At 45.9% G+C, this 14,344-nt stretch overlaps 1 protein-coding gene across 1 annotated transcript in view; it reads right to left on the bottom strand.

Annotated features, from left to right (window-relative positions):
• Positions 1 to 1,609: 1,609 nt before the first annotated feature.
• The window catches only part of LOC308439498 (uncharacterized protein), a gene marked incomplete at both ends in the record, with an annotated part of 30,902 nt that continues 18,167 nt past the window's right edge, over positions 1,610 to 14,344 (bottom strand). Inside the window, 2 exons of the mRNA XM_080941325.1 lie at positions 1,610 to 4,000; positions 6,003 to 6,155. Of these exons, the coding sequence (XP_080797451.1) occupies positions 1,610 to 4,000; positions 6,003 to 6,155 (2,544 nt within the window). The remainder of the gene's footprint in view (positions 4,001 to 6,002; positions 6,156 to 14,344) is intronic.

Here is a 14,344-nt window from a genome sequence, read left to right as displayed (position 1 = left end):
GGTTACATAGTTGGAAGTTCTTTCTAGGATACAAATATGAGATGCTATATAAAAAACAGAAGTAACACTTGGACTTCATTAATTACAGAACTGTATTGATAGGGCGATTTTTTTTCAGTTGAGTTCCAGACAAAAGAGTACAGTTTCACTCAGTGGGATGAGAAAAGATGAGGTCAGATCCAGTGAGATGCATCTGATCCCAGGAGGAGCACAAACCCTGTACTTGAGAGCATCGCTCCCTGCAGCGTGTATCCCACACTGTCATTTCCCTTAGTTTCTCCCAAGTCTGGAGACAGATACAGAATCTGGAATTGGCCTAAGGAAACTAAAAACGTGCCAGGGTCCTGGCTGGCTTGAGGCAGCCCAGTTAAGGCGGGGACAGGATGAAAGCCATTGCTAGACTATACTGGGGAGTATGTGACTGAATACTATGGGGAAACAACATGTAGACAACTGAACATTTTCCTCGTAATGCCATAAGCACGTGGGCAAAATGATTCATGAGGAAGTCTGTGCTTTCCAGAAACAGTCATAGCACAAAACAACTTTGCTTTGCTTTACTTTGTCTTGTTTTTAGACTAAGTCTTGCTAGGTAGCCCAGGCTGGCCTTAAACTTTCAGTTTCCTTGCCTCAGTCTCTGAAAGGTGGCATTATGGCACACACCACCAGGAAAGCTGTCTTAGTACCTATAGTTCTTTGTTGTGTAGTGCTCATTATGTATGTATAGATGCACGCACACCTGCATGCAGGGTGAAAGGTGTTTTCACATCTTCCTCTCATACTCCCTGCCTATTCCATTGGAGGAGGGTCTTTCCCTGAACTGAGCCTGGATTTTCCCGGTGATCCTTCTGTTTTTGCCACTCTGTTATGTGCATGTATAAGACACCTGCTTTGCCAGGTGAGTTTGGGGTCTGAACTCCAGTCCTCATAATTGTATAGCCAGCACTCTGACCCTGAGCTATGGCTGAAGTCTGTATGCTGGATTCTCTACTCCAGATCTAAAATCAGGGCATTCCTCCTTAATGAGTATGGCCCTGCCCACAACAAAATGGACTCAACGAATACATACATGGGACCTGAAGACGTATCTAACATTAGTAGTTTTATTTAAAGACTCATCCTTGAATATATATTTTTGGGCAAGTTAGAACAGCGAAGGTCATGGAAATTGTCCTTACATAATAGGCAATTGTTACTTGAAACAAAAGTCCTGGGAATAATAAGAAATTCAGGAACATAGTATATTGCATACCAAATATGAAAAAAAAACATGGCCTGAAAAAGTTTCTGGTGACCAAAAATATCAGCCCAAAGGTACAAGAACAAAAACATCCAAAGCTATAGGACAAGATGAAATGAAATGTGTGAAGTACTGAAATACTATGTAAACACCCATCATCGACAGACATAGTGACAGCTCCTTCCTCCCTCACCCTGTCAGCGTGTGGCAGCTCTAGGTTCCCACAGCTTCTGCTTCCTGGAGCCTCATTCTCAGGGCTTTAAGGGGCTCAGCAATTTATTGGCTTTTTTGTCTCCACTTATTCTTCTCCCTCTTTTTCATCTTCTTTCTTTTCTTCTTCCTCTTCTAGTTTTGTCCCGTCTCTTCTTCCTATGTTTCTTCCTCTTCTGCTTCTTCTTCTACTGCTTCTTCCTCTGCTTCTTCCTCTTCTGCTTCTTCCTCTTCTACTTCTTCCTTTCTTTCCTCCTCCTCCTCCTCCTCCTCTTCTATCTCAGCCTCTTCTGGTAGGGCCTCCTCCTCTTCCTCCCCTTCTGGAACCTTCTCTAACACTGAAGGCTCTGCTTCGGAAACAGGTTCTGACTTGCTGTAAGCAGTTATGATGCATATGATGATTAAGAGTATCAAGAGCACCAGAATGACAGCCAGAATGGTCAGCTTTAAGTTAAGTATCAGATTCTCTTTGTTAGACTGGGTGGAGTTTTGTGCTGTGTCATACTCATCTGGCTGAACAACAGTGGGGCCACTGTCCACACTTCCTCCAGTGCCTTCTTCTTTGCAGTTAGGAGGTGCGAAGCCAAATGAACAGTGACAGTTCCCCAGATCATTGCACACGCCGTGCTCATTACACTTTTCATCTGAACTACAGGGTTGTTGGGCTATGGTGAAGTCCTTACAAATGGAATTCTCACAAGCTTTATTTCTTTCACAGTACGTGTTGTTTCTCACATGTCCCACATCATAGGCATCTGTCTTGTCAAAAGCAGCCATACTCCAGCACCAGTCCTCGACCTGAGGGATCTGGATCAGAATGTGGTTGTCTTTGATTGGTGGCAGAAAGCCTACTTCTGTACATATAAGTTTCCCACACATTATATTTTCAGGTGTACACTGGGAATATGTTTTTGAAGGGGAAAGGCCACAGTTTCCAAACCGGTCCCCTCTTGTGTTAAGAAAGGTGTAGCATTCATCTGGGGCAGACCTAGCACCATACCCAAAAACAAGTGAGCACTGATAGCTAGGGTCCATGCACTGACCGCCAAAACAGAAGAATGATTCATGGCATATAGAGCCATCTTGAGCTATCCTGTCTTCAGGACATACTACAGAAGACCCATTACAGTATTCATTCAGGTCACATGGTCCATTAGCAGGACGGCAAATATCTCCTTTCTTTTTTAATTTACATCGAAAACAGCAAAGTTCATTACTACACTGTGCGTCCTCCTTTAGTTTACAATTTTCATCACAACATAAGTCTTTATCACAGTCACTACCGCAGTCACACTCCTCTGACTCCTCCACCACACCGTTTCCACAATGGGCATCTCTGCGCTTGCGGCTCTGGCGCCAAGTCTCCTCCAGCAGGCAGGCCCCTCTGTGGTCGTGGAGGAAACGGAGGAAGTGGTCAGAGCTGCAGTTGCTGAAGCCACCGTCCTTACTGATCTTCTCATGCATGAGGCAGAAGTGCTTAGCACCACAGGTGCAGGCCGGGTGGTCATGCTGAATCCCCAGGTTGTGCCCGAGCTCGTGAGCCATGAGCGCCGCAAACAGGAGGGCATCTTCATGATGGAAGGCCTCCACGGCCGCCGCAAACCCACCAGAACAGGCACCGTGGAGAAACGCCTGGCCCTCATTCTCTCCTGGGTGGTGCCCGACGATCAAGTGTGCCACATCGTGCCTGACCCGGCCCACGAGTTTCTCCTGTCTCCAGAGGTTGAAATTCCTGAGTGTGGCCTGCAGGTCCACTGGGACCTCTATCGGGTCCCCCTCTGTCCAGATCTCCAGGCCCACCAGCACCATCTCTGTGTTGATCCCCCTAGTGAAGCTGTTGGCCAGAGCAATGATGTCCACCACTGCCTGGACCGTCACGTTGACACTGCCGCCCCACATCTGGAACCGCTGGTGGTTGACTACAACAAACATCTCCACATACTTGGTGTGTGACCACAAGTCAGACAGAGCCAGCAGGTCATCGGGCTTCCTGCTCCTTTGGTGCTGGCCCGTGAGCCCCGGGCTGTCTTTAGGAGTGACACTGCAGGAGGCCACAGGCCGACGTGCCATGGTGTAGAGGACATGTTCAAAGGTTTTGGAAGAGAGCATGGGCTCGATGCCATAGGATGTTTCCTCTTTAACCAAGATGCCCCTGAGGCCTGAGCAGATGTTGACAGAAACAAAGGAGCTGGGCACCCCTTCCACGTAGCCTTCGTAGTGGCAGTCCTGGGAGAGGAGATGCATTTCTTGCCCCAGGATGCCATTGTGGTAGCTGTAGACTGGGAAGTTGCTCTCAGAGTAGTGTTTCTTTACCTTGAGGTGGAGCAGCTGCTTTTGGCCTTGCATCAACAGCATGTAGAACACCTTCCCTCCAGGATCTGCACTCTCCTTGCCTGGCAGTCTCTCGGGGATGACTGTTTCATAGGAAGAATTATATACAAATCCTATGTCACAGAACGTGCTCGGGAGAAAAATCATTGCCAAGAGCAACATGGCCACCAGCCTGATACACAAGTGTTCTGGGATTTGCCCCAGCTTTAGTCTCTCCATCTGGGGATGCCAAGTCTGAAGTGCTCCCTCAACCTCTTACAAAACTGCATGGGTATCTACTTGAAAGAGAAAGGAGACACTGAGTGTCTCACTGTGGCCGGGTCTGCCATGGCCCTCCTGACTCAGTTGATTCTGTGGGACCTGTGTGTTGAACATGAGTGGTGGAGGCAGCTCTCCTGAAGTGGAGGCCCAGGTATTATCCCCACGTCTATGCTGGGTGTTTAAGTGTTGGTTCCTCCCCCACCTCTGTGAGCTTAGCTTTCCGGCTGGGTCTTGTCCTGGTAACTCTGAGCTCTGTGCCCTTTCAGACAGTTTCTGTTCTTGGTTGCTTCTTTCAAAGTCAGCTCCTGTACTCCATCTCTAATTCCCTCTGACAAGATGAAGAGGTGTGGCAGACTGACTCTACAGTGTGGGGCTGTACCTTGAGAGAGGACGTAACATCCCTACAGCTCACTCAGCAGAGCCACACGGAACACCCCTCCCCCACGGCTCTGCTCTTCCTGTTGTCAGTTGCTCAGCTAACCCCAGATGTTCCAAATCAAGGAGCTTGGAGATAACCTAGGTGGGCACACTATTATTTGTTTCCTGACCTCTAAAGCCCTCGCTCTGTAGATAGGAGCGTCCTAACCCAGGGTAATTTTTGAGCTCTGAGAGGCATGAATGGATATACACAAATACAGGAGACTAGACTGTTAGATCAGGCCACTGAGCTGACCCCCTTAGCTATACGATGCAGCACAGATGGGTTAAAGTTGCAGCCTATGGAGAAGGGAAAATATCACTCTATACATCATCCAATCTCAGCTTCTCAGAGGCCATGGAATATGGTATGGTACCCTCCTGTTAACGTGTCCATAGTGGCTGGCATCTCAAAGGCCTAGCCTGAACACACTGATCCTCTAAGGTTATGTATGTGTCTTTGTTTATGTGGCAGTGTTTTGCCACATAGCCTAAGCTAGTCTGAAACTCATAATCTTCCTCATGGTCCTGGCAGTTTGTGGGATTACATGTGTTAACCTTTCTTCTAGCCTCTACATACCCATATGTACATGAATCACATGAACTCATCCAGGTGTGCACACAGATGAACTGTTTTCACAAGATAGATTTGTCCCGCGCAAGTCGTCTCGCCCGCAAGAACGACGCGGCACACACAGGATCCTTCTGTAGCAAGCTTTAATAACTCTTGAGAGGGAGAGCCAAAGCTATACAAAGCGGAGACCCTGAGTGCACCAAACCCTCCCCTTATATAGGGGTTTTGTCTCGCCTCGGACGTGGTGCCTCCTGATGGGCTAGGGCCAAATCATGCGATGTGATGTCAGAAGCGAGTACCCGGGTCTAGGGTCGTGGCTAGGCTTTAGGCGGGCATGCTCTGGTTATTTACCGTTGTTCCTTAACGGAAACCAGCGCCATCTTGCAATGGCATGTAGAGCGGCGCCCCACATCTCCCCCTTTATTATTTATTACAAGGCCAGCTGGACACCCAAAAAACGGAGGGTGGAGATAGAGGCCATTCTCCTCGAATGATCATGGCGCACAATTAGTTGCGTGCGGTCAAGACTATGTACAAGCACCCCGTCAGGGTTGTTGACGTTACCCTAACAGGGCCCTGACCGGTCTCTCTGCCGTTTTGTGAGGGAGGGACACTGGGGCAGGCAACCCTCTGCAAGAAGGCTTGTCTCCCAGAGAAGGCGGGGGCGACTTCTCTGTGCGATGCCCTTTGCTCTACAACCCTCTTGGGCTGCTCAAGCCTGACACTCATCCTCGTGCAGTGTGTCTAAGGACACAGAGGGTGCAAGAGCTATCAGGCCGGCGACCGGCTGCCTACTGTTTCAGAGCCACGAGCCAAACGCCTGCCGAAGCTCCCTGTTCTAGGGCGACAAGCGCCTGAGTCATCATCATCTTATCTCTTTTTGTTTGATTGTAAAATTTGCAAAGCAACCAAAGAATAAACACAAGTCCAAGGCTAAACAAAACCCCGAACAAACAAACCCACCCCCACCCATTCCTTAAAGTAGGACAGCGCAGATGAAATCCAGGGGACGAATCCTTCGGTCAGCGATAAATCAAGGCGTGTGGAGTTAATCTGCAGGATGGCCGTGCGAAGTTCTCTCAGGGTCTGGTCAAACTCCACCGACCAGCTCTGCAAAATGTGCTGAGACAAAGCCTTAGAAAGATTAGCAGCTTTAGTAAATTTTTCATATTGGACCGAGGTCACACACAGTCCGGGCAGGCGGTTTTCACACCCCAGTTGAGCAATCTGCCACAGTACATCTATCTGTTCTTGCACCAGATCTATACGCTGGTTGACTATCAGTAGTCCTCCTTGGATTTGGGTATAAGCCAAATGCCCAGCCTCCATGGCTGTAGTTACAGTGGAGGAAAGTTCATTAATGGTGGCTGCGGCTTGTACTGTGCCGGACAACGCCAGGGCAGAAGCAGTTACAGAGGCAGCCACGGCTGTGGCAGCAATGATGCCCACAATCAGGGCTGAAATTCCAAAGTCTCTTTTTTCTCTGAAGAGGGTCAAAGAGCTCTGGGACACAGCGCATTACCCATTACATGTGTAAACATGTACGATAAAGTGGAAGTACTGTTTAGTCTGTAAGTGGCGCACCACAAAAGCTGTCAAAGCAACAGCCGGCTCCTTCTTCCCATCCCAGCCTACAAGCCAGGATAAGGTGTCACCTCAGGAATAGTTAAAACTGGCAGCTCCAGTCAAAATGGCTGCACCACATTTCAGGCTGCAGCCAGCAATGGAGCCTTTCCCTGCCTCAGCAGGAGATGCCCATCAGGAGCTGTCCATGCTGTTAGCACCTCCCCTCAGCCTCCCTGAGCAGCTCCATAGAGATAGAGCAAAAGCCAGCTGAAGCCAGGAAGGACTTCCCACCCTAACCCATGGATGCAATGCCCAGAAAAGGGGGTGAAAAAAAGCCACCAGTCCCTGAGCTCCCTAAGCTTAGGACTTAAATCCTTGCAAGCAGGTAGCAGCCATCCCTGGATTCACCCCTCCTCCTGGATTCTTTTCTTTATGAGATTTACTGTGTGGAGTGACTCTCATCAGAAGAATCAGAGAAGAAAAGCAATGAAGAGAAGTTAAGGAGCTGGCTGAGGCTCCTGAGCTCCTCAGCTCAGTTTGGGTGCCCTCCCCTGGGAACTGCAGCACCTCTGCTGAGGAAGCTTCCTCTCAGAGCTGTGTGGTTCCTGAGCTCCCCCATCTCAGGATTCCTTCCCACTGGGATGGATACCTGTTTCTCTCAGAGCTGTGGGGTTCCTGGGCTTCCAAGTCCTAGGATACCCTTCTATCCAAGCAGAAACACTTACAGTATTTCTAGCTCTTCAAATATCAACCACTTTTATGTGTTGGGGATCTCAGGCTTTTCTGCCAACTTTGAAGTGTGTTGGATTGTTTTTATAGTTTACCCAAACTATATGTGCTGCCAAACATTACAACTAAACTTAGAAGGAAATCTCTGTGAATCTTACTGACCTGTTTTCCTCCTCCCTCTCCCCACCCCATCCTTGGGGACCATCATCCATACTGTTCTTCAGCAAGGTCAGCCTTTCAGTTCCACAGAGGAGTGGCATACATGGTGCACCTCTTGCTGTCTGACTTACATCCTTGGGTGTGACCGACCTCCAGTTCTTTCTCCATTGAAAAAATGAGGGTGGCTGTGTGCCATAAGCATGGCCACAGTAGCCCGGGGAGAGCAGGTGTGTCTCTGGCACAGTTGTTCATCTTTGGAAGTATAACCCACTGTCGAGCTGCTAAGTCATAGAGATCCTATAGTCTCTTGCATTTTGTGAGGATTCTCTCTTCAAAGTGGTTTCTATGACAATGATGCTGGTCAATTCCCATCAACATGTGCAAATTCCCTTCGCATCCGAGTCAGCATTTCATTTTGTCATTCAAGATGTCTCCTGACTTGATTCCTAATGCTCCAGTAACTACTGAGGTTGTGCATGGTTTCATATATTTCTTGGCTATTTGGGGTTTTTATTGGATGGAATGTTAATCTTTTGAGACAACATCTCAGGACACACAGGTTAGCCTGGAAATAACTAGGTAGCCCAGGATGTCTTCCAATTAGAAATTCCTACTTCAACACAAAGTGGTGGGGCTTGAGTCACTAGAGTCTGTTCTTATTCCTCCACACCCCTCCCCCCCACACACACTGAGGATCAAATCTGTGTTTTTTATGTGCTGTGTTAGCTCTACCTCAGAAATGCACAAGTAGCTATGTCGTCTTTGGAGACGTGTTTACTGCATTCCTTAGCCCATTTAAAAATGTGGATTAATTTGGGTTTTGATGGTCAGCTTTGTGATCTCATATGCTCTCAGAAACTGAGCCCTTATTAGATGAATGGTTTGCAAGTATTTTCTTAGGCTCCCCAGGCTTGTGTCTTGCCTCTGTAGTTTAATAGACACTTAAGTCTCTTGTTTCCTTTCCTGAGTCCTCGGGAAGAATTCTTTAAAAAAAGGAAAGCACTGTCTACACACTGTCTACCACTTGTCTACAGTGGTTCTCAGCCTTCCTAGCACTTCCAGCCTTTAACACAGTTCTTTATGTTGTGGTGACCCCAACCATAAAATTATTTTCATTGCTACATCATAGCTGTGATTTTGCTATTGTTATGAATCATAAGGTAAATACTTGATACGTAGGATATCTGATATGTGATTTCTGTGAAAAGATTGTTCAACCCCCAAAGGGGTCGCAGTTGACAGTTTGAGAACGGGCTTCCCTGCACCTTCGCCTTGTAGTTTCTTTGATGCTGTCTGTGACTCAATGTTTCAGGCTTTACATTTCCCTAGAACTCACTATGACTTGTAATCTTTGAACCTCTGCCTTCCAAGTGCTAGCACCACCGCAACCAGTATATGTGGTTCTGGGGAATCAAACCCTGGGCTTCATGCATGCTAGGCAAGCACTGGACCAACAGCCACAGCGTGGGCCCTTTAGGTTTCTAGTACATTTTTAGTTGATTTTTGTATATGTTTACAGGGTATAGTCTAGCTTTAGTTGTTCACATATATTTATCCAATTTTGCAAGCAATGTTTATGGATGGGACTGCCTTTTCCACTATGTGTTCTTGGCACCATTGGGAGGTGTCATGCTAATGGCTGAAGAGAGTCCTTTTATGACTGACTGGTCAGCCTGCTACCCCTTGCAGTGTGCTAAAGAGAACAAATCCCCAAATCCCCAAAGAAAGAATATTTGGGTGTCTGGACTGTGTCTGTTAATCTGATGGTTTTCTGTCCATTTCTTTTGTCTTTGTATCTATTTTCATGCTGGTTTTTTTTGTTTGTTTGTTTGTTTTTTTCGGGTTTTTTTTTTTGTTTTTTGTTTTTTTTTTTTTTTTTTGAGATAAGGCCTCCTGTAGCCCAGGCTGGCCTGGAACTTGTTATGTATCTAAGAATGACCTTGAACTCCTGTTCTCCTTTCTTTACAACCTGAGAGCTGGGATTACAGAGCTACATCACCACACCCAGTTTTCTTAGTTCTTCAACTAGTTCTTTGACAGTGTCATGTATGTACATGACAGTCTTGTCACACGCAGCCTTCACGTTTCTTTATTCTCTGTCTATTCCACTAGTACCCCTACCGTCAAGTGCTCAACCTACGTTCATGACTTTTTGTCTTTGTTTTTACACTGTGGTCCAGACCCACTAGGTTTAAACATGACCACTCATAGGCATGGATGGAATGCTGTCCACTGGCACACAAGTAACTCACAGTGGCTACATCACTGAAGATGGTGACCTGCTCTTGTCCCATATCCATTAGCTCCCCTGGATGGAAATGGCCACATAAGCCCTCCTGTCTGTAATCGAATGATGATAGTGTGTGAATTCTCTGAGTAACTGCAACATTTTTATTTTTTTTTTTCTGCCCTCTCTTCTGAGATGTGCCCTAATCCTTGGAGGGGGAGATGTCAGTGTCTCATTTAATGCTAGGACCTTGGCAGTGTGTCTCTCATTAACCATCACTTGCTGCAAAGAGAAGCTGCTTTGACCAAGGCTGAGGGCAGCACTAATCTGTGAATAGAAATGGTATGTATTTGTCCATTTAACAAGAGGAATAGGTTTCCTTAAGTTTCGTGATCTCCACTGCTATAGGCATTTGACTAGGTCCATAGACCTGGTGTGAGCTTACTCCTACAGAGCATACCTCAGATCTAACCAGAGGTCAGTTGCTTCTGCCCAGACACTGCTGTGCTGTTGTACTGGTGTCTTGTGCTTATCGGGTCAGTATTGTAGCAAGGTCTGAAGCTGGGAAAGACCAGTGCTGACTTCTTTCCCTGTGCTGGGTATTGCTTTACTACTGTGATAAAACACCATGACCAAGGCAACTAATAGAAGAAAGGGTTTATTTGGGGTTTACAGTGCCACCATGGGAAAGTGTGGCACCGAGCATGGCAGCATAAAACAACTAGAGTTCACATCTCAGTCCACAAGCAGGAGAGAAAGCACACTAGAAATGGCAGGAATCTTTGACATCATCAAAGCCGGCCTTCAGTGACATACTTCCTCCAGCAAAGCCAACCATCAGCTAGAATCCAAGTATTGAATTGTCTGAACTACAGAGGGACGTTTCATTAAAGACACACAGTCCTGAAGCTCCGTGCAAAGCAACTCGCAACATTCCATAGGGAAGATTCTAGCTTAGCTAAATTGGAGCTTTTTCTTGGATCTTGAAACCAAGACACATGGTATCTTCAGTTACAGGGTCTTCCGGTCCAGTCCTGCTGGGTAACCCATGGCAACAGCATGACCTGTAAGCTTTGGGGCCTGTGGGAACTTCCTGGCCAACACTCCTAAAGAGGAGTGCTTTTTGTATTGTAGGATTGAACCCACGGCTCTTTGCATGCTAGGCAGCCAGCTGCGCTACATTCCTAGTGTGCCGCAAGGATTACTCTGACAGCTGACAGTGTGGCTGCAGTTCAGTATTGGTTTCGGATAGCCTGTGCTTTTGGCTCCTGTATTTGGGTATGTGTGTGGTTTTTTCTGTGTGTGCCAGTCTATAAAAATTATAGAATTCATTTTTCTATTTCAGGAGAGTCAATAGTAATTTTTTAAAAGAAATTGTATTACATTCATAAATTATTCTTTTAGATTTCCAAATTTTATCTGTGTGAGCATTTTGCCTGTGTGTATATGTGCACCAGATGTACAGTTGGGATGCACAGAGGCCAGAAAAGGACATCAAATCCCTTGGAACTGGAGTTACAAACAGTTATGAGCTGTCATGTGGTTTCTGGGAGCCAAACCTGTATCTTCTACAAGAACAAGTGCTCTTAACTACTGGGCGTCTCTCTAGTCTTATTTCTACCACAGCAGTAACTCTGACCTGTAGGTACAAGGTAGGTTTCCATTCTGTGGTCCTTCCATCAGCCTTTTATGGTTTTTATTGTAGAAATGTGTCAGCACCTTGTGAAATTTATACTTAGGAGTTGGGAGAGATGGCTCAGCGGTTAAGTAACTCAGGTTACTCTTCTAGAAGACTCCACTCTGATTCCCCAGCCCTTACAGTCAGCTCACAACCCTCTGTAACCCCAGGTCCAAGGATCCTTCTCCCTCTTGTGGCTTCAATGAGTATTGCATGCACATGATGCACTTGTGTAAATATGGGCAAAACACCCATACACAAAGTAAAAATAAATCTCAAAAAAGATTTTAAAATTTTATCCTCAAATGTTTTGTAGTAATTCTGAATAGAATTCCTCTCTAAATTTCTTTTTCAACAATGTTCATAGTTGTATAAAGCTGCCAGTGTTCTCTGTGTCCCACAAGTTTACTAAATTTATTTTGTCATTCCTGACAAATTTTTTTTCTCCCTTAAGATTTGCATGATTAAAAAAGATTTATGTGATTTAGTGATGCACACTTTAATCCCAGCAGTCAGGAGGCAGAGGACAACTGAACTCTTTGAGTTCAAGGCCAGCCTAGTCTACGGGACAGCCAGGGCTACACAGGGAGATCCTGTTACAAAAGCCAAAAAAGAAAAGAAAAGAAAATTACATGATTGTAAATATAGGGTTAGGAGGTTGTAAGTTTGCCCCATTATTATTATTATTATTATTATTATTATTATTATTATTATTATTATTATTAGGAGGAGGAGAAGGAAGATGGGTGAGCATGTAGAGGTCAGAATACAACTTTGTAGGATGGGTTTTGTTTTTCTACCTTTTCATAGGTTCTGGGGATTAAATTCAGATTTCCAGGCTCATGTGGCAGTAGCCTTCACACTGTCAGTCAGTTTACTAACTCTGCTTCTTCCTTTACTTTTTTTTAAGACTGTCTCTCTACATAGCCTAGCTGACCTGAAACTCTGTCGACCAGGCTGGTCTCAGACTCACAGAGATCCTCCTGCCTATGCCTCCAGAGTGCTGGGATTAAAGGTGTATACCGCTGTGAGCAACCTTGCCCCTACTTTTAGAAAAATGTTTTGATTAGTATATATTAACTAATTGGCTTCATGAGGACATCTCACACATGCACATGTATTTCAGTCTTACCCTCTCTTTTCCCTTCTCTTCTCAGTACTCCCCTCCTTCCTTTCCCCATCCACCCCTTCAGCCCCTCTGTCTTGTTTGTTTCCTTTGCTGACTCAGTAGGTTGCATTGGGATTGCTTGTAGGCACATGAGTGAGGATTTACAGGAGCATGCACACCTTTCCTGTGGCTACACCACTGAAGAAAATGTCTCTCCCTTCTCTACCCATTAACTCAATGGTGCTTTTATTCTCCTAGCATACTGCCTCAGTCAGCTAACCTAGGCCTAGGTCTGGAAGCTTCCAGCCTATGTACAATCTCAGCTAGGCCTAGTGAGAGGCCGAATCTTTTAACTTCCATTTTAGAGAACCTGTCCCAAGTTCAAACTCAGGTAAACTAATAGGCTGGTACCTATTAGTTTTCAAATTATATCTCCAACAAAACCCAAGCCTAGTTCCTGTCTCTAGACTCACCCCAACAAGACCAGCATCTCCAGGTTATTGCCCCAATAGATCTGCACCCCCAGGTTACAAGCCCACCTCCTGCCTAATGACCAACAATCCAGAGGGAAATAGAAATTAAGTTTATGATTTGATTCCCAGCACCAGCCAGTTATGCTAAAGGACATAGTAACTTTCCAATTAGCGGCTTGCACACTTACCCCCGCTTATTATACAGTCTTGCCTGAATAGATATTCGGGGCTCCTGTCTTCACCAAACACTTCCATGCATGTTGGTGATGAGCTGAGGGGCCCAAGCTAACTCAAATAGAATAAAGACCCTACTGTGAGTTACAGCTCCTGTGTGTATTTCTGGGGATTGCTAACACTTCCCTGGCACTATACTAGATGTTTTTCAGTCTCTGAAACTTGCTGCTGAATAAGCTCATCCCTTCCTGGTTGTTGCTGAGCTCTGGCTTAAACTCTCCACACTAACTGATTCTGTCTGGCTTCTCTCAGCTTCTCACTGAATTGCTCTACTTGGCCTTAAGCTAAAGCTGGCAAGCTGTTCTCTCATCTTCTGGCTCCTCATTCTCTGCCTTGTTCCCTCTTCACCTACGTCTAGATTGCTCTCTCTTCAACCTGTCTGTGTAAACCTCTCCCGGTAAAACTGCCTCCTCTCTCTGCACTGCTCTCTCTTAAATAGCTTCCCTTTCCTCGCTCTTCTCCTGAGAGCTGGACATATCCTATTCTGTCAAATCTTTCTCTGATTTCTTTGTCTGAATCCAGTTAGACAACCCTTTCAAACATGGGTACTTCCTTCTACAAACTAACTTTACCTTCATTATTTGGGATTAAAGGTGTGCATTAAGGGCTGTCTGTATTCCAGACAAAAGGATTAAAGGTGTGTACTAAGGCTGAGCAACACCATAACTAGGAACAGGCTTTTCCAGTAAACAGCACAGTCCAGAGTTCACAGTGTGATCACATATCCTGCAACCACTAAATGTGCATATGTTCTTGGGAGGTTTTGGGTTCTGTGTCATCCACAGCAATAAGGTCCTACCAAGGTTGGCAGCCAGTAGAAGTAGCAATTGCATGTATTATGTGAGGGACCTTGGATGTCTCCCTGACCAATGACTTATAAAAATAGTGCCTACCACTGGCACCCAGCTTTTATTTAATAATCTGTGGCTTCTGGTGGCAGCTCTCTACTCACAGGGAATGTTCATTCTGACTCTTTTATTTTTTATTACCTTATCAAGTATTACATTTCCTATGGCTCTTTTATACCCATTACTTTTGGTTGTCCATGCCCACCCCCCACTTCCCCAGGCCTTCACTTTCCATCCTTGCTTAAACCTTCCCACTCTTAATAATTCCCTTCCACTCTATAGCACACAC

Source organism: Micromys minutus (assembly GCF_963924665.1).
Source record: "Micromys minutus genome assembly, chromosome: 29".
In the NCBI taxonomy this organism is placed as follows: Eukaryota; Metazoa; Chordata; class Mammalia; order Rodentia; family Muridae; genus Micromys; species Micromys minutus.
This window is presented reverse-complemented; position numbering and strand designations above follow the sequence as displayed.